The sequence below is a fragment of the Melitaea cinxia genome, chromosome 2 (assembly GCF_905220565.1).
Source record: "Melitaea cinxia chromosome 2, ilMelCinx1.1, whole genome shotgun sequence".
Taxonomy (NCBI): Eukaryota; Metazoa; Arthropoda; class Insecta; order Lepidoptera; family Nymphalidae; genus Melitaea; species Melitaea cinxia.
This window is the reverse complement of record NC_059395.1, coordinates 10567729-10588183: the sequence shown is the minus strand read 5'-3', so window position 1 is coordinate 10588183 and position 20455 is coordinate 10567729. Positions and strand designations below refer to the sequence as shown.

At 32.3% G+C, this 20455-nt stretch overlaps 2 protein-coding genes across 2 annotated transcripts in view; one reads left to right on the top strand and one right to left on the bottom strand.

The window, feature by feature from the left end:
- The window catches only part of LOC123664650 (pseudouridine-5'-phosphate glycosidase-like), a 45006-nt gene extending 26058 nt beyond the window's left edge, over window positions 1–18948 (bottom strand). The window contains exon 1 of the mRNA XM_045599168.1: window positions 18865–18948. The gene's annotated coding sequence lies outside the window, so the exon portion shown is untranslated. The remainder of the gene's footprint in view (window positions 1–18864) is intronic.
- The window catches only part of LOC123664634 (EF-hand domain-containing protein 1-like), a 74586-nt gene that overhangs the window by 4653 nt on the left and 49478 nt on the right, over window positions 1–20455 (top strand). Inside the window, exon 3 of the mRNA XM_045599155.1 lies at window positions 4517–4672. Within this exon, the coding sequence (XP_045455111.1) occupies window positions 4517–4672 (156 nt within the window). The remainder of the gene's footprint in view (window positions 1–4516; window positions 4673–20455) is intronic.

The following is a 20455-nucleotide window of genomic DNA, read 5'->3' as shown; positions in this document are numbered from 1 at the left end:
ATTCGGGATCGCGGGGACGCTATATCACTTCCGCAATCTCACCAGCGCTTGCCCTTGCGGGCTCTCCGTGATGCAGACCGTTTCCGTAGGCGCACTTGAACACATAAAGTGCGTCTTCCTCCTCGGGGCCGATTAGCGGGGACGGCGGTTCAGGGGTCTACCCCTAACTGTACGTACAGTTTGCTTCTTTCATTCTTGTTTTTTCAAAAATAACGGAGGAGTACAATATGAAACACAAACAATTTTTGAAAGATTATTATCACTTTGACAACTACTACAACAACTACAAGTATGTACTTACTATAAGTACAAGTATTTAAAAACCTATTTTTTTTTGCATAAATAAATATCCTTTAAAAAGCATTAAATAGAAGTAATAGGTAATACATATCTTAAATACAAAACTTTCCTTAGTATAAATAGAATTATTTTTTATAAATCTCGAATTAGAATTTCGTGTGGAAAAATAGCAGTAACTGTACAATTTACATATAATAACACTTTTGTATATAAAATGTTTATAGACGTAAAGATTATTTTTATCGAGAAGATTTTCGATTAGAAAATCAATTTAAAACTAAGGTATTAAAAATCTTTGACGAGGCTAGACTAGATAGACTAAAGTTCATCAGTCATCATCATCATCATCATTTCAGCCTATTACAGTCCACTACTGGATATAGGCCTCCACAAGTTCGCGCCAAAAATGGAGTGACCTCATGTGTTTTGCCCATAGTCACCATACTGGGCAAGCGGGTTGGTGACGGGCTGGCTTTGTCGCACCGAAGACGCTGCTGCCCGTCTTCGACCTGTGTATTTCAAAGCCAGCAGTTGGATGGTTATCCCACCATCGGTCGGCTTTTTAAGTTCGAAGGTGGTAGTGGAACTATGTTATGCCTCTTACGAAACCCACAGGAAGAGAGGGGGTGGCTATATTCTTAATGCCGTAACCACACAGCGAAGACTGAAGTTATAATAAGAAAATTGTTGTAGGATACTTTTTAAAAGTTATATTAAGAAAATGCCGTGTTCTTTGAAGTCCTCTAATTACTCTCGTTGCTTATCCCGTAAATTTTCAAAGCAAGGTCTCAAACGTACACAGTTGGACCTGTTAACGATTTACTTTGTCGTCTGGTCGCCGCCGGCTCCCTTAATAACTTTTAAATCGTGGAATGAAGTTAGTTGTTGTTTTATCTGAGAACTTATTTATGTTGCTCGCTACAATGTGTTAATAGTCGTGTAGAATCTCATATGGAATAGTAATTAAGTGTTTCTATGAACATTTTAAAGTGAATTTTATGTTTTATTTAACATTGTTTTATTTATAATTGTGTTTGCTCGCAAACGAAAAAAAAAACCGACTTCAATTACATCGACAAGTAATACAACGTAGATCGACGAAAAAAAAGTAAAGCAACTACGCGTTATCAAAGATTACTCAAAAAGTAGTTATCAGATCTCAATAAAATTTATATGTGACCATATGATAAACATCAGCTTTCGATTAAATTAAAAATTATCAAAATCGGTACACCCAGTAAAAAGTTATTACGGATTTTTGAGAGTTTCTCTCGATTTCTCTGGGATCCCATCATCAGATCCTGGTTTCCTTATCACGGTACCAAACTAGGGATATCTTCTTTCCAACAAAAAAAGAATTATCAAAATCGGTACATCCAGTAGAAAGTTATGCGGTATAATACAACGTAGGTCGACGAAAAAAGCGTCAAGTAAAAACGCATTATAAGATATAACTCGAAAAGTAGTTGTTAGATCTCAAATAAATTTAAATGGGACCAATTGGCACACACCACCTTTCGATTAAAACAAAATTTGTCGAAATCGGTCTACCCGGTCAAAAGTTCTGATGTAACATATATATTAAAAAAAAAATATACAGTCGAATTGAGAACCTCCTCCTTTTTTGGAAGTCGGTTAAAAACTAGTTCTATTTAAAAATAGTAATAGGTATTTTTTTATTTGCAGTTTCTTTTAACAACATAACTTCTATACAAATAAATAATATTGTAGTGTCTGTTTGTAATATTAAAATAACCGCTTTTTCTCTCTGAAACGACTTGATCGATTTTGACGGGACTTTCACTGGCAGATAGCTGATGTAATAAGGAGTAACTTAGGCTTTATTTTAGTAATTTATTTATTTTATAACTCTGCGAACTAACATAAATGGAATTTTTGTTAAATTTCGCGCGGACGAAGTGGTGGACACAACTAGTAATAAATACAAATGTTCCATAAATAGTTGAGGCTGATTAACAAAAATATCAATATTAAAAATTATTTTATTCTAATAGGCTTCAAAGGCACTTCATTGTCTCGTCATTTTACAAATTAAAATTTTAAATTGATTATTATTATTTTTTTTATGTAAAGCTACCACTGATTGGGAATGTAGATTCTGCAGAGACAAACCGACAAGAAACTCCGCAGTCATTCTTTGTTCTATATAAAATGTGTTTTAGTATAAAATGATTATTTTGATTTTTAAATTATTATTTTTGCCCTGCGATCACCAACCCTACCTACCTAGCGCGGTGGCTATGGGCAAAACACAGGAGTTCACGCCGTTTTTGGCGTTAACTCGGGGCGAGGCCTATGTGCAGCAGTGGACTGCGATAGGCTGAAGTGAGTGAATATGTAATCACTACATATTTATAAATTCACGTTAAAATTAATATCTCAATTAACGTAGAGTTTACTGTAACATTGATTGCGATAAAGAAATGCACTCTAAATATGTGCAATTTCACTTTTCCTAGTTCAGGAAAACAAAGAAAATTGTTTGAATAAGTAAATTCTCATTTGTAAATTAGGTTTCATTACTGCAGAACATAAACATCGATATCACTGACTTTTTCCTCTTTCATATTTTTTCTCTTCTACTTCCCACCAATATTGTCGAGGGATAAAGGAAATACAAGCAATAAATCTTATAGCCGAATTATTTACTTTCCTGAAGATTACCATAGCCTGCAATTGGTAAAAATATGAATTGAGTCGATATATGTAGATACTTGATCGAATTTTAAATTTTTTTTTTTCATAAAGATTATACAATTTAATCGCATGCTGTATAACACTGTAGTAGCCGTTCCGTCGTTTTTACATTTTACTTGTTTTACAATAAAATAATAGCATTCATATTTCTTAATAACTATAGGTACGTGTCATGCTTAGTTTCTCGCTGTGGGGTTTTTGTTCCTTTAATATTTTTATTTATTTCATTTAAAAAGAATCTGAGCCAGCTCTAATTGAAATGGATAAGATAAATGGTTCAGACAATTAAGGTCTGACGGTAGAATGAAAAAAATTTCTAAAGTTTCTAAAGTTACACGATTAAACGTTAAATTCGTGGTTCAAAAGAATGTACCGGATCGTATGTCGTTTTGCATTTGCGAAAAAACTGAAATGCGACTGTAAATCGGGACTTCAGTAGTAAATGAAGATGCATTCGTCTACATTGAATGCGGTTAGTGTCGGAGGGAGGCTTTGTTCAACCTTTTGCCGACTGCTCGTTCGTTTCGTAGTATTCGCCTTTCTTGTTCCTTTTCCTTTGAAACTTTTTCATACTGTCGTGTATTGTTTTACAAGTTGAAATTAAATTTTATTAACTAAGGATCCATATCAATATAACTTATTTCCTTGTTTACGATATATCTGAGTAAAATTTAGTTAACCTTTATTTAGGCGCGCGGGTCTCCACGGCCCCAGTTAGTCTTTGGTCGTTGATATGTTTTTAGTTATTTTCACTAGTTACTTGAAATTTCTGGTTCCTAACTCGTTAGCCCCTCGTACCTCAGTGAGCTCTGCGCAGTGGAAGTTATTAGACATGGTGTATCCCTAGGGGTAATTGCGACCCCGCGCGACTACTATTGTAGTTAAAATTTAGTTCTACATATTTTTGTATTTTTAGGGTTTTTGATTTTATTTTATCAATTTTGACAGAGTAAAACTGTTTATTACTATAAATATGTAAGCACTTATATTCTCATAAAATTAGAAATAGAGGGTTTATTTCAAATTTCCATGTCTGTTAGAAGTCGTTTGTAAAATACTTTTGCAAACAAGGCGGAGGGGATTTTTGTTAAGTTGATGAAATGAGATGAAAAGGGTAGATAAAAATGTGACAATTACACTACATCATTTTTTTTTTTTTGATGAGGATAAAATGAAATCATTTATAGTATCCCTATAAATCATTTCATTTTATCCTGCCAAATTTATGTGTATTCGAAGAAAATTTATGACATATGAAATTTTGTTTTTTATAATATGTCAATTTATATGTTTTTAATGCCCGATAGTATTTTCTAAAGATATAATAGCTAATAAGTAAAAAAGGAATAATTAAAGTTGTACAACATTTCGTATGTTTTTTTACTGGCATCTATTTGGGGTTACTGGGGAGTTAATAGTGTTACTTTTTTGGCTCGCCTGATTAAGGGTTAAATAATGTGTTTTGAATACAATTACTACACTAATGGTTGTTTTACAGAACTCTGGATTATGGCAAGGGAGGTTAGTAAAACGGGGGAAGATACCAAAGAATGACCTCGGTGAGTTTTGGCATTGGAAAGATCTGGATATTGGCAAGGACATTTGTATGTACGGAAAAGTATTTCATACGGTCTCCTGCGACCTTTTTACGAAGGTAAGGATTTTAATTGAGTAGTTAAAATGCAAAACGAAGTATCGATTTTACGACAACGATACGGATTATGCTCATCTTCATCATCATCATCGTCACTTCAGCCTGTCGCAGTCCACTGCTGGACATAGGCCTCCACAAGTTCGCGCCAAAAATGGCTTTAACTCATGTGTGTTGCCCTTAGTCACCAAGCTGGGCAAGCGGGTTAGTGACCGCAGGGCTGGCTTTGCCGCACCGAAGACGCTGCTACTCGTCTTCGGCCTGTATTTCAAAGCCAGCAGTTGTATGGTTATCCCGCCATCGGTCGGCTTCTTAAGTTCCAAGGTGGTAGTGGAACTAACTGTGTTACCCTTAGTCGTCTCTTACGACACCCATAGGAAGAAAGGGGGTTCCTTACTGCCGTAACCACACAGCTGATTATGCTATTGTTACAAAATAACTAGACACAGAAATCGTTTTAACTGTCTCCTCTTTTTTATTGTAATTTCTTATAGTTAAGCTAAATGATCATAGATTATTTTAGGATTATAAATTAAACTGCTTACGAAATTATAAATTTAAAACTTCAATCATTTTTATCCTGTCCTTTATCGGAATAGAATTCTTTTATCCACAATTAATTTTGACATTAAAAGAATCCTTTTGAATCCAGAAAACTTGAGTGTCTTATGAACTAATTATAATCCAAAACAATAAAACGTGTTTAAATTTTACGTCTGTAAAAGTAAGCACTCGTTACTGTGCAACCATTACCGTGAACATAAATTGGTGGATCATGAGAACTGGTGATGTTTTAATGGATCAGTAAAAGCACTATCAGTTGGTTTTAATATCACAAATTGGGTATTGGGCAACGTGCCAGCGTCAATAAGTCATAAAAATAAAACAGGTCATTGTAAACACACTTGATAAAAAATTACTTAATTTTTTAAATTACTTGATACTGGAAAAATTTATTAATATTAACGATATATTTTTTACACAATTATATACGTTAGTAAAATATATTTTGTAACAACAAAGACTAGATTTTTTGGCGATGACATGTTACCGATTTCTTGCTTTACTTTCGGTCTAGACACATAAAGTTTCACTATTGAGACTGAGCGGACGCTTTATTTTAACTGGCTTTAGCTATCACAGTGTATGCAGGACTTTATTTTATTTTATTCCATTCTGTGGTCATAGAAATGTATGACTGCAACAGTTCAAGTATATTTATGACTTTTAAAGCGTTTTTAATGCTGTACTTTTAAATTAGCTTTATTAAAATTGCTTCGTTCCACGATTTTCCAAAATCAGTATTACGTTTTAAGATTTATTAATATATGATGTAAAATAATAATCTAAAATATTTTTAAGGCACTCAACGATGTATCTATCACCAGTGTTGATCAGACCTCAAACGAAATAAACCTACCATTTTTTCAAAAAGTGATTAAAAACTTTAATAAAATAATCGACATCTGTAACCTTAACGTTTATCAGATATCATTTTTCATCTATAATTTTCAAACTGAGCTTTTTTAACCGACTTCAAAAAAAGGAGGAGGTTACTCAATTCGACCGTATATATATATATTTATGTATGTTCGGGGATAACTCCGTCGTACATGAACCGATTTTGATAATTCTTTTTTTGTTAGAAAGGAGATATCCCTAGTTTGGTACCATGATAAGGAACCCAGGATCTGATGGTGGGATCCCAGAGAAATCGAGGGAAACTCTCGAAAATCCGCATAACTTTTTACTGGGTTTACCGATTTTAATGATTTTTAATTTAATCAAAAGCCGATATTTATCATGTGATCACATTTAAATTTCATGGAGATCTGATCACAACTTTTGGAGTACTCTTTGATAATGCATATTTACTTGACAATTTTTTCGTCTACCTACGTTGTATTACTTGTCGATATAATTGAAGTCGATTTTTCTTCGTTTGTCTGCAAACACAATTATTATTGTTAATAGATACAATGGAAAGTTGAATCATTGTCATATTAATTTATTCTTTTATTTTGATGTATAAAACAAAGTTCTTGTTGAAAAACCCTTTAGTTTGATCTTAATTTAGCGTTAGTTATATTGAGTTAGCGTTATCCGTATTTTTCCTGCGGCTTTTTTTTTATTTACAGAAATTTATTTCAATATGGTAACGTGGTTATGCAGATAATAAATAATCCATGACTACACGAGTGACAGATAATATATAACTCTAAATTCACCATCTTGTACGTTTTACATAAGGGTTCGCTGGGTGGTCCAGTGTAGTTGTAGCTGAATTATTAAACCAGCGACTTTATTAAGTGGCTATTTTTATTTTAAAAAATTTACAAATTTTATTTAAAATTCTGACGACATTGTGCCCTTACGCCTTTATTGCTATATACTGAATACAAGTTTTCTAACCAAGTTAATGTACTACAAAAATATATATTTTTTTGTTTTATCAAATCTTAACACTATTGATTGAGTTTGGATTTGAGTAAGTAGCTTAGTATATTTCATCTGTTGTTAAAAGGTGATATATAAACTGTTTGACTATTAAAAAAATTGGCAGTCATAGAGACTGTTGAAAGAAGTGAAAACTTAGAACTATTATAATTAAAATTTGAAATTTCATAATGTTTGAAATCAAATTATGTGTATAATGTTGCAAAATACGCCAGCTGTATAGTTACAGATATACTTACTGATATAAGCATCGGTGCTATAAGTATCGTCGGTGACACAAACGCACGAGATTTCACCCACCCAAAAAATGTCTAACGTGCACAGCGGCCGCTGCGCGTGATCGCGTGAGTCATGAGCGTATCGCTGACGCGAACCCATAAGATTTTCCCCTTCCAAAAAGTGTCCAATGCAGCCAAAGAAGTTTTCACTTCAAAAAAAACTAAGTATAGAGGATTAATCAACTGAGAACTCTGAATTATTTTACATAATTCATAGCTCGCGATCTAGTGGATTGGCCAATTTAACATTTCGACAATGACATCACATTAAGCTTTCTCTTATTTATAATATGCCGATGCGATTCAACGCTCTTTTCGCGTGACATTTGAGAAAGGTCTAAGAAGAGGACGGTTACTTGAGAATGAATGAAAAGATTTAGGACATTATCATTTTTTTACTGAAAGTGACTCCGAACGTCGTTAACGATAAAAATAGTTTATGGATATCAGTTCGAGTAAGCTGAGTGAGGGTACGTTAAATGTAGCGACGTATGTACATACCTAATATACATAAATGTAGAATATATGATACATACATCTTCTTATATATAAAATTCTCGAGTCACAATGTTAGTTACATCCTCCTTCGAAACGGCTGGACCGATTTTTATGAAATTTTGTGTGCATATCGGGTAAGTCTGAGAATAGGCCAACATCTATTTTTCATACTCCTAAGTAATAGGGGGGAGGGGGTTAAGGTGTTTAATAACATATATGGTAAAGCAATATTTACGGGGCAAGCTATATATCTTATAATAAATACTAAAATTTTTGACCTTGGTTTTAGTAGTTAGTAATTGAAGCTATTGTAAGTAATTGAAGTTATTTGTAACTTTGTACTGCTGTCGTTTTTGCTATCCGATCTTTTATTAAGTCTGTCGGATAAATACGTCAGAAGCACTTATAAGAAGATCTATCAATAGACAAAATTTGTTATTTTTAGTAATTTCTTTTAAATGTATCTTACAAATATTACATATTTAATATTCCTAAATTAATTTATAAAGTTCACTCAGAAGAGAGATTGTGATTCGCGAAAGTTCGTTAATGTTACTTCGTAGTCACATAGTACTATTATGTAAATTAAGTCTAGATATTGTAGCACTCTCTATCGAGCGTAGAGCGAGGAGATTCTCAATTCGATTTTATTTTTTTATGTGTGTTACCTTATAACGTTTTACTTGAGTTTTATCCGCCAATCCGCATTGGAACAGCGTGGTGCATTAAGTTCTGATCTTTTTTTTTATGTCACTAGGTCGGTAAACAAGCGTACGGCTCTCCTGATGGTAAGCGATTACCGTAGCTTATAGACGCCTGCAACACCAGAAGCATCGCAAGTGCGTTGCCGACCCAATCCCCAATCCCCCCAGGAGCTCTGGTCACCTTACTCACCAACAGGAACACAATACTGCTTGAAAACAGTATTATTTTGCTGTGATCTTCTGTAAGGTCGAGGTACTACCCCAGTCGGGCTGCTCCATATTTTGAGCAGGAAATTCCTGCTGTGCCCTACCTCAGTTACTTTATCCTACATGGGGAAAGAGGCCTATACCAGCAGTGGGATAGTGCATACAGGCTGAAGCGTATTTGAGTTTGCTGAATGTGATGGTTCTTTTTTAATCGAAATCTGGCACTTGTCATGTGTTTGATCGAAATCTAAAAAAAAAAAAACTTTCAGTTATCCGTAATAATACTTATTTAACTGAGTGACTTTACTAACGTCGACTCACCACGTCGTATTAGTATTATTGGTCGATTTCATTAAATTTTTTTTTTCGTTTGCAAGCAAAAGTATTGAATATGTACTAGTTGGGCCTCGCGGTTTCACCCACTTAGATTTGAGGAAAAAAAATAGCCAACATAGCACACCTAACCTTCCTTTTTAAATAGTTAAAATTTTTTAGTTGTAGATGCCGGTAGAACAAGTAATTATCTATACAATGATATATGATTTATGTGGAGTAATTGTGAGGTTTTATCTAAAAAGGGAGGCAAACATTTTAACCTAAGCGTATTAATATATATGATTAGGGTTAGGTATATTTCAATATATAGATGTAAAAGAAATTAATAGTTTCAAATACCTTGCTTAAAAGTGTAAAATATATTTATCAGGATGTGTATTCAATATATATATATATATATACATTTAGATCTAAATTAATACAAAAATTGTACTGTTTCAATTGGGAAATTTAGACGTCTTCTACATGTAAAGATAACGTTTCTAGTAAGTTTGAAAATGACGAAAAATCTATAATAACTGCTTTAACTGCTCACTTTAATAACGAAATAATATTTTTTTAGTTTGTATTGGGTGACAATATATATATATATCATTTATTTTTATTTTTATGTATGTTCGGGAATGCGATTATGATAATTCTTTTTTTGTTGGAGAAAGGAGATATCCCCAGGGTGGTACCATGAATAAGAAAACCAGGATCTGATGATGGAATCCTAGAGAAATCGAGGGGAACCCTCGAAAATCGTAGTGACGACTAGTGCGTTAGTTAATTTTTTTTCGCTAACTTACGTTGTATTATTACTTGTCTATGTAATTGAAGTCGGTTTTTTTCATTTGCGAGCAAACACAATTACTATATATTATGTGCGCGTATTTTTTTGTATTAACGATGATGAATATTTTTTTTAATATTTAACGCCTGGTATTTTTTACGAGCAACTTGATTGAAATGCTATATTTAAAACAAAAAGTTACACAAGATTGATAAAGAAACGAAAGAAGTATTAAGCATCATCTCTTACGCATTGTTTTTAGGCGTGTAGTGGGATATAAAAGTTTTCGTAATTTCCGAAAAAGAAATGTCGTTTGGAAATTTCGGTCGAATGAAACCTTTACAGAGTTCAATTAGTAGATAGCGTAAGAAATTGTACCCTTGTCACTTTTAAATAAGTAGATGTAGCAAGTCAAATAGACTTTTGATTTGATTTAAAAATAAAGTGACTCAACGTAAAAAATCAAGTCATTATAAGTACTTCATTATAAACCTTGATATTGTAACCTTATTGAGTTATTTATTAGTGAGTAATTTTAGTAAAAGATATTTGAAAATAAATTAAATTGTAGTCTGATACATGATGCTGGACTCAGTTAATCAAGAAATTTTTATGTGGCAATAAAATATTATAGAGGACATTGAAACTGAAGAATCGAGTTTAAGGATGTTTCATCATACTCAATAATGACATGTTCGAAATAAAACGGTTCGTAAGCAAATAGAATAGTTTTTTGAATCCGACAGCGGGCTTTTCATATCCTTATTAAAATCCGAAGTAAAATAATAAAAAGTTGAATAATCAAAGTTTTTAGACCAAAGTTAGTACGAGTATTGTTTTTATAATTCCTCGGAACGAATCAAACTGTATTAAAGATTATTATTATAGTAACGGTAGTAAATTATATATTTTTTTCTTGTGTTAGTTATAATCCATTTATTTTATATTTCAACTAAAATAACATATGGCTAAGGGCATGAATTACGTAGTTATGATTTTATATCTTTTTTCTTCATTTAATAATTCTCAAATTTCATTTATATTAGTTATATTATTTAAAATCAGTAAATAGTTTTTAATACATCGAAAACGTTTATGTGATTAAGGGTCTGTTTTAGTAGTTTTGGATAACGCTATTTGACAAGTGGTGAAACACACATTAGGGCCTATTCCACCACTTACTAAAAGCCGTGATTTGTTACCCAAATCATTGAGTTATCCAACAGATAACATATTATTTCGGTTTCACCATTAAACTTCTCATAAAATTAATAGTTAGAACCTTTTTAGTAAATTTTACAGAGCAGAAACAGCGCTTTTTTGCATTTTAAAATTCGATAATAACATATTATATTGCAAAAAAACATTATTTTGAAATCAAAACTAACATATTTATTTATATATATTTTATATTATATTAAATATTTATTTAAAGAACTGTACTTAAAATTTTAATAGCGTAGTGTTAATTTCTATAACAGTATAGAATTTTCACGTATACAATTTTACTAAACGCTGCCCTTTTACTTCGTTGATGTATAGATGGCGCCACATTTCACAACCGAAAATTGTCAACTGGAATAGAACCTTTTTTCGTTATCAAATCATCGATGGCGCTTTTTTCTTAAATTTTTTTAAGCCGAAACGCCCCATTAAACTAATCAATCAATCAAGCCAAAACGCAATAATTAATGTCTATGATCCCAATATTGATTGATCCCAACATTATTAATTAATTATAAAATTAAAATTATTAATTAATTAATAAAACTAGTGGTCGCCCAGTGGTCGAAATTCGACCATGATATAAATTTGAATAAAAAACAATAAACAAAAAATAATCCTCAAAAACCTTTAAAAAAAATCAATTTGACTACAGACTTTGACAATCAACAGAAGAGTATAATATGCGTGTGTGTGTTTCAAATACATGATAGTGTGTGTAATGTTTTTTTCATTCATTTGATATATTTTTTTAAAGAAGTATAGATGTGTTTGTAGTATTCTTGCGTACTAGAAATTATAAATTAAATGAAAAAAAAGCACAAATATTTTAATTTGACATGGTATATAAATATACATATAAAATTATAAATAATACATATAAATAAATATCTATAAATAGTAACACAGACTTAGCGGGATTTGAACTCACGACTCACGGAATAGAAAGCATGGTTACACATCACGCCAACGGGCTCATCAAATGTTTTGATTCGTCCAGTATCGTGTTAACAGCTACTTTATTAGAGGTACCTGTATAATACAAGCCACTTATTCCCAATCCAATATCATAAGTAAAAATCCGTGAAACCGAAAATTGTGATTTATAAGGCGGATAAGGCGAAAACAACTAATCCGAAACTCTTCGATCGTCAATCAACTCAGGGACCCGATATAAATACTTATCCCGCTATAGGCATAGGTTGTATTCTATTTACTAACATAGGGGGTGCCTGCGTTACACTACACAACACTGACGAACATTGACATTGACATGTGTTGAGCATTAAATGGAACAATAGTATCTAAAAATAACCACGGTCTTATACACGGGTCTTGCAACTACAGTAGTGGAGTACAGTTTTCAGGTACGTCGGCTTAATGGATTACGGCCACCAGATGGTTGTGCTGTACAACGAAGACAGAATAGCATTCTGTCTCATTTTCGAACACCAAAACGCATTTATATTTTAAAATATAACCAATTACAATGAAACCTCAATAATTATAACCAATTACAATGAAGCGACACTCAACCGGCGTGCGCAGAGTGAACCGCACCACGCGACCGCACACATCGATAGCAGTGACGTACAGCGGCATTAACGCGAACGAAAAGTTATGACATTATCTCTCACTAAACTAATCTGTTACCATTGAAATTCTGCTTAGTTTCATGACCTGTATATAAGACCCCAAAAATCATACTACATGCCATTTATATCGATCTTAATCAATATTTATTTATTTTACAAACATAACCTTTCAACAAGTTTTATTACTAGTAATCACTATTATTATAACAAAAAAATATATTTTTTAAGGTAATATATGCGAATAAAAATATCTCATAAATATAGTCGAATTCGATGGTAAAAAGAATAACGAATCAAAAACTTTTTACTGTCGAATACTGTCATCCGTCAAACAGAGTTATCTACAACTGGTGAAACAGGACCTTAATAGAGTATTGTCTTTAATAGATTCGATGTGTGCAGTAAATAAATACTTGGTGACAATTTTCAATGTTAAAATATTTCACTTTCATAAAAATTTTAACTTTATTAGTAAAGCAATTATTATATGCATACAGTATTCTTTATATTTTATATGACGAGGTAAAGATCTTGATAGGTAATTAAGAATTACCTTGTATATACTTTGTACAAATTTTATGAGAAGTTGTTATTGATATTAAAAGCTACGAGTTTGTAGTAGGTTGGTAAATTTCTATTTATAAAACGTTTCATCATCATTAACTCCCATTGAACAGTGTATGCTATCGCTATCAGGTTTTATCCTCATGTTATTCTAAATATTCTGTATGCTTTTAGGGATCTTTACCCATCCGTGTGTAAGAGCCGAGTGGCGTCCGTAAAGTATTTATTAGGACTTCACAGTCCGTTTATTCGTTAATTGATCTGCCTCAAAAGGGTATCTTTGGGGCCAAAACGATAGTAAGTTATGATGTATTTATGTACAATTTTCACGTATTGAGCTTGTTAAAGAAAAGACAGATTTAGTTTAGTTAATGTATAATAATTATACAGTAACTGATTTTGGAATAATAGTTCCTTTTTGCTGTTATTTATAATTATCAACATTACACGGAAGTATATAAATTAGAGAATTTTTGTACATCGTGTCCCGTAACCGATTGTTAAGCACGTTACACGCCGTTGTAATTAACACGTGCTGACAGCTGATCTTGATTGCGTTTATAAATGTGGGTATTTATTGAAATCGTTTAATAACATAAACTAATAAACGTTTTAATGTTGTTGACGAAATAATGATTGATGTTAGTGTTATTTTTTTTTTATTACCAAAAGAGTACTGAGGTTAGCCCTATTATTATAATAATTACATTACAAGTTCTTGGACAGTGTTAAAATAAAATTGGTTACCATGTGTTATTCGAGTTGACCTTTCTTTTGTCTTTTTATTTATATAAATTATAAAATTGGCTTTATTTAGTGTTAAGGGACATTGTAAACTTTATTGGAATATATTACAATTGGCACTGCAGCTCTCTTACTTTCAGACTTATATGGCCTATCAAATTTGATCCTCGGACATTAAAAGGATTTTGTTGTGATCTGCATATTTGTGATAGTGCTATGTATGTTTCCGGATTCCGGAAAAGAAAAATACGTTTATGTGTTTGTTTATATAATGCTATAATGATAACTATTTTTTATAATAATAAAAATATTCATTAATAATTTAATTAACTGAGGAATAACCTATATTGTAAATAATTAAAATTAACAATTAGTATTAACATTTTAGCTTGTTAGGTGTTGCTTAATGATTAGTAGGTACAGTTATATAAAGGTATGTACAGGTTTAATTAGTATTTCGAAAAAGAACACATCAAAAATACAAACACTAAGTTCATGAAATTATGTGTAAATTCTATACAACATTTTGTAAATAAAAATATTCAGTTCAATGGTAAAAGTATCGTTCGCACAACAGCCAGTTGCAGTGCTCAAAGCGTTAATCATTCGTCTTAATCCTTTTATGTTCTTCTTACCAAAAAAAATTACACTGTGTGAATGACTTAATCTCTTTTTATGTAGTCTTTTTATCGGAAAACGTTATTTTTCCTAAGAAATTAAATTTGCTCGTCAACTAAGTTCCTGCTTCTATTCCTTCAGTGATCCTGCTTTATGTCCAAAAGATTAATAATAATACTCTTTATTGTACACCATTCAAAGAATTAAAAAAAAAAATGAATTTGGAATTGTTCGTTCGCCGCGAATCTGGGTGTGATGTACCTATGTTTATTTAGATTTTAGATACATATTCTGTACACGTAGATTTGTTAAAAAAATGTATGTACATATATCAGCGGTCGCTAACAATAACATAGACATACAGCCTACTTTAGAAAAAGACTACCTACCGGGCGTGTTTAAATAAAATAACTAATAATAAAATAAACGGGGTACCAGGATGCGGCAAGACAACCCGCATAGTCAGGGACTTCGATGGGGACACGGAAGTCGTGATTACGACCACAGTCGAGGCGGCCAAAGATCTAAAAGAAAAACTGGTGCACCGCTATGGCAACAAGGTCAAGCAAAGGGTGCGTACTATGGCCTCCGTTCTGGTAAATGGCTTCCGTGAGGGTTCAAAAATCAACCGCCTAACGGTGGACGAAGCCCTTATGAATCATTTCGGAGCCATAGTAATGGCCGCCTAACTATCGGGAGCTGAGAAGGTAGTTCTCATCGAAGACATAAACCAACTGCCGTACATCGACAGGGATAACCTGTTCGAAATGCAGTATTGTAGACCAACCCTTATAACGACTATTTCGTGCGAGTTGTCGTGCACGCATCGTAACCCCAAAGACGTCGCCTTTGCCATCAGTGAGGTTTACAAGACCGTGTACAGCTCAAGCACAAAGATCCGATCTTTGCGAGTGGAGAGTCTCACAGGCGCGCGCATTCCTGTAGGAAGGGACCGAACCCTGTACCTGGTATTTACGCAAGAGGAGAAGAGATTGCTGACTGACCAGGGATACGGGTCCGGTGAGGGATCGCGCGTCTTAACCATTCATGAGGCGCAGGGCCAGACCTATGAGGACGTCATCGTCTTCCAGACAAAAACAAGGAGGCTCCAGATCCACGACAGCGTTTCGCACGCTGTAGTCGCGGTGACTAGACACACCAACACCTGTGTCTATTACACCGACGACCGTGACGACGCAATTGGTCGCTTTGTGTCGAGGGCAGCGGAGACGACGGACAAGAAAATCCTTGAGCATAGTCTCAAGATGGCCATTCACCATAGAGATGCTGCCGTCATTGAGAATGTGCTCAAAATGTTGGAAAATGTATTGGTGTGAAGACATCATTATATTGTAATTTTAAATTGTGCATAGATCAAAATGTAATGTACGTAATATAAATAATAAAATTAAATGTAATAGTATAGGTAGAGGATAATGTAATTGTAATTATAAGGCTTTATATATGTACTTAATAAGATAGGATTATTCATATAAAATATTAATAAAAATTAAAGAAAAAAGAAAGTTAAATGGATAAAACGATATCTAAGCACACAATAAAGTACCTAACTACTAACAATAACATAGGTTAAGTGTACTTTGTAAGTAGCAAATAAGTGTACATATATTGTAGCTAGAAAATAAGTGTACATATATTGTAGTGAGAAAATAAGTGTAAATATAATAAAAATAATTACTATATAAAAATATAAAAAAGCAATATGTAGAATAGTCAGGATCAGTGGACTCGCGCTGAGTATTAGAAATTTTAAGACTAGTTATTAGGCTTCTAGGATTCTAAAGTTGCGGTGATTATACCGATGCATGTTAAAAAAAAAGATATACCTACCTATTTATGGAATAACAAAAGCACGGGCATAATAAGCATGTGGATATACCACTAAAATAAAAAAATAAAAAAAAAATAACTAATTCTAAAGTGTTACTATGTATACTTGAAAGTGACATGCATATTACATAGATTATTATTATTGTTGTTTAATTTTATATATTTTAGGTTTGTATATAAGTATGTATGTTATAAGTGTGCTTTTTACATACAAAATAAATAAATAAACTTGTTCTGGCTGATAAATTAAATGACGGATCCATTATCGTCACATAAAGTAATAAAGGTAAATGTAGTTTGATTAGTATGGTGATCTATACAAATAAATAAAATTGGAGTGTCTGTTTTTAATATTAAAATAATTGTGTTTGCTGGCAAACGAAAAAAAACGACTTCAATCGACATCGACAAGTAATACAACGTAAGTAGACGAAAAAATGGTCAAATAAATACGCATTATCAAAGATTACACCAAAAGTTGTAATCAGATCTCGATGAAATTTAAATATGACCACATGATAAACATCGACTTTCGATTATACACTTTTCTCCTTTCCAACAAAAAAAAGAATGATCAAAATCGGTTCATAAACGACGAAGTTATTTCCGCACATACATAATATATATATAATCGCTTTTTACTAAATGCATATGGATGTATACACCGTACATATACCAAAATAACATTTTTTTACAATTTTTGTCTGTCTATCCGTCTGTCTGTTTGTTCCAGCTGATGTAATAAGGAGTAACTTAGGCTACTTTTATTTTAGAGATTTATTTTATACCTCTTCAAACCGAACAATAACTTTTTTGTTAAATTCCACGAAAGACGAAGTCGCGGTGTGCCCACGCTAGTTTTATATACTATGTATGTACGTAACTATGTATAGAAATTTTGGAATTTTGCTTCGATACTCCTGATAGTCCTACCGCTATACTCGTAGCTTTGAAATATGGGACGAAAGTTTAATAGAACACCATGAGTTAAAAATTAATAGAACACTAGACAATAAATAAATAATTAAATAAGATACTTGTTTCTGGGATTTATAAAAACTATCACTGATTCCTTGGTGTTTAATATACTTACTTAATTTATACTATATAAAGTTATTTGTTGATATATTAATAAAAAAAATCATCAATTGTGAATACACACATGTAAATAAACACAGGCTTAAAGTTTAATCTGATATTTAGACAAAAACACTTAGGTTATATGTATATATTTACTAGCTGACTCGGCAAACGTTGTCTTGCCGCTAAACGCTATTTAAAAATAGGGGTTGGTGGTAGAAGGGTGAAAATTTAGGGTTGTATATATTTTTCAACAGCAAATCATAATAAAATAAAAAATAAATAATTTATCTACAAATTAAGAAAAAAAATATTGGGGTGGACTACCCTTAACATTTAGGGGTATGAAAAATAGATGTTGTTCGATTCTCAGACCTACCCAATTTGCACACAAATTTCCATGAGAATCGGTCAAGTCGTTTCGCAGGAGTTAAACTACAAACACCGCGACACGAGAATTTTATATATTAGATTTTTAAAATGAAGTCAGCAGTAAGTAAAAAGTATTTATAGTACGTTCCTATATTACGTCTAATTTATGTAGTGGTAATTTATTAAAGCAATATCAACATTAATACATTACTTTTCAGTTTAGAATTAGTGAAAAATGTTAACATAACAAAAACATGATTCCAATCGCGTTCGTTGACCCGATTGGATAATTCAATAGGCGGCGATGACTGTACATGCAGACGGTCATTTAAAATTCTGTTGCAATCGAATAACTGTTTTTTTCACACTAAAGTAAGATAAATAAAAAATAAAAAGAACAATGTTTGAAAAACTTTAAATATTAAATTTTATTTTTTTGTTCCATTATAAACGTGATATTTTTTTAGTATTATAAATTTTTTTTTGTTCTAGCCGTTTACAAGATATAAGATCAGTTTTGTAGCATATTGTTTTGTTTGCACTTTTAAAAATATATGTATCACGAGAATAGATACCGTTAGCGATTAATATCTATTTTTATTATTTATCAGCTGGCAACATTTTGTTATTCGAACTCTATTGACCTTGACATCACGGAATATGTATAACTGTCTTTTATCTGTGCGAGTGAACGAACGAGACAGATGATAAGATCCCTCACTACACCACGCCAGTGACGTCATCTATTCCTACTAATAAAATTCCCTTTCATATTCGACAAACGCCAAACGTTTATCGACTTATTTTCTACTACAGTAATTCATAATGTTAAAAAGATTTGTTCGTTCTCGATTACGTCGTAATAGTAATTAACAAATGAGTAGGTACTTACATTAGGTAGAATTACGGCTTGCGTGTTTCTGCAGACTGGTCAAACTGATCGCTTCACTGTAGCGCTACCCTACGCTATAAATACATATTTATTTTATGTCAAGCAGGTAATCACGTTTCCTAATTTCATTATATTTTTATCGCCGATAAACTCGATTACGTTAAATATTAATATTTCATATTTTTATTGTTAAAATGTTTTCAATGAGAGAAAGTTAACTATATTCTAAAAACATATTAATTTTAATGTTGCAGATGGTTTAAAATAATCTTATCAGACACTCGTTTTTAAATTCTATATATTTCATCTATATATTTTTATACAATTTTAGAGTCCCTACAGCAAATAAATAATAATGACGTTATTTTAAAAAAATATTTATTTACTTTTATTAATATTAAAAAAGTTAATTTATTTTGACGATTCTGAACTTTAAGTTTTAAGTACTTTATATATATTAAAAATAAATAAAAATACTACTAAATACTCGGTTTACTTATGAATTTATTTTTGTTTTTTAATTGTCCATAAAAAAATGTTTGACATGTGGGGGAGAATATTCTATGATTTTAATGACCATTCCATGATTTAACCGACCGATGGCGGAATAACCATCCAACTGCTGGCTTTAAAATACACAGGCCGAAGACGGGCAGCAGCGTCTTCGGTGCGACAAAGTCAGCTCTGCGGTCACCAACCCGCCTACCCAGCGTGGTGACTGTAGGCAACATACATAAGTTCACGCCATTTTTGGCGCGAACTTGTGCATGCTTGTGTCCAGCAGATAGGTTGAAGTGATGATTTTAATTGTTGAAAATAATTAATTATATTTATAAACTAGCGGACCCAGCAGACGTTGTCCTGCCCGGAAAACAGCTACCAAACTTGATTGCTTACATACCGATAACAGCGCCACCTACCGGGTCTAGTTGAGATAAAAATTACCCTATCTCCAAAGTTGGACCAAATGACAGATGCTTACAAAATTTGATAAAAATTGGTTTAGTAGTTTCGAAATTTATCGCCTACATACACACGAATTTTTTATGTATATAAATATTGTGTTAGATAGATATTTTAATTTAAAATATCTTGTGTCTTAATTCGATTATATTAATAATAATAAAAAAGTATTACTACAGTTCACCCTGAAACGGGTAGTCTGGTTGCCAAATTCGTATTACATTTTCGGTTAAACTGAAATCGACCCTAATAGCAACAGCGCTGAAACAATTCAATTTGGTACTTATATTGTTTTATTTTAAACGCTATTCGGGCATCAACTGCTAGAATTTATTTACGTATATACGAATATTGTGTACACATTCGTTGTAGAGATTTGTCAAGCTATCCGTATGTGGAAGCGTTGTTTCATCAATCACCTCTGCTCGGTGCTGTGCTGATGGATTGCAATTTCATATGTTTTCTCTGTTATTATGATTTACTAGAATTGCTTTTTGGCTTCCCTCAAACTGATAACTAGCGAGTGGCGACTATTAATATGTGTATTAATCGGTGCACACTTGAGTGTGCTGGTTTTACATACTGTTTTATTAGCTAGTAATTCCTTGGGTATTATTATTCAAGCATG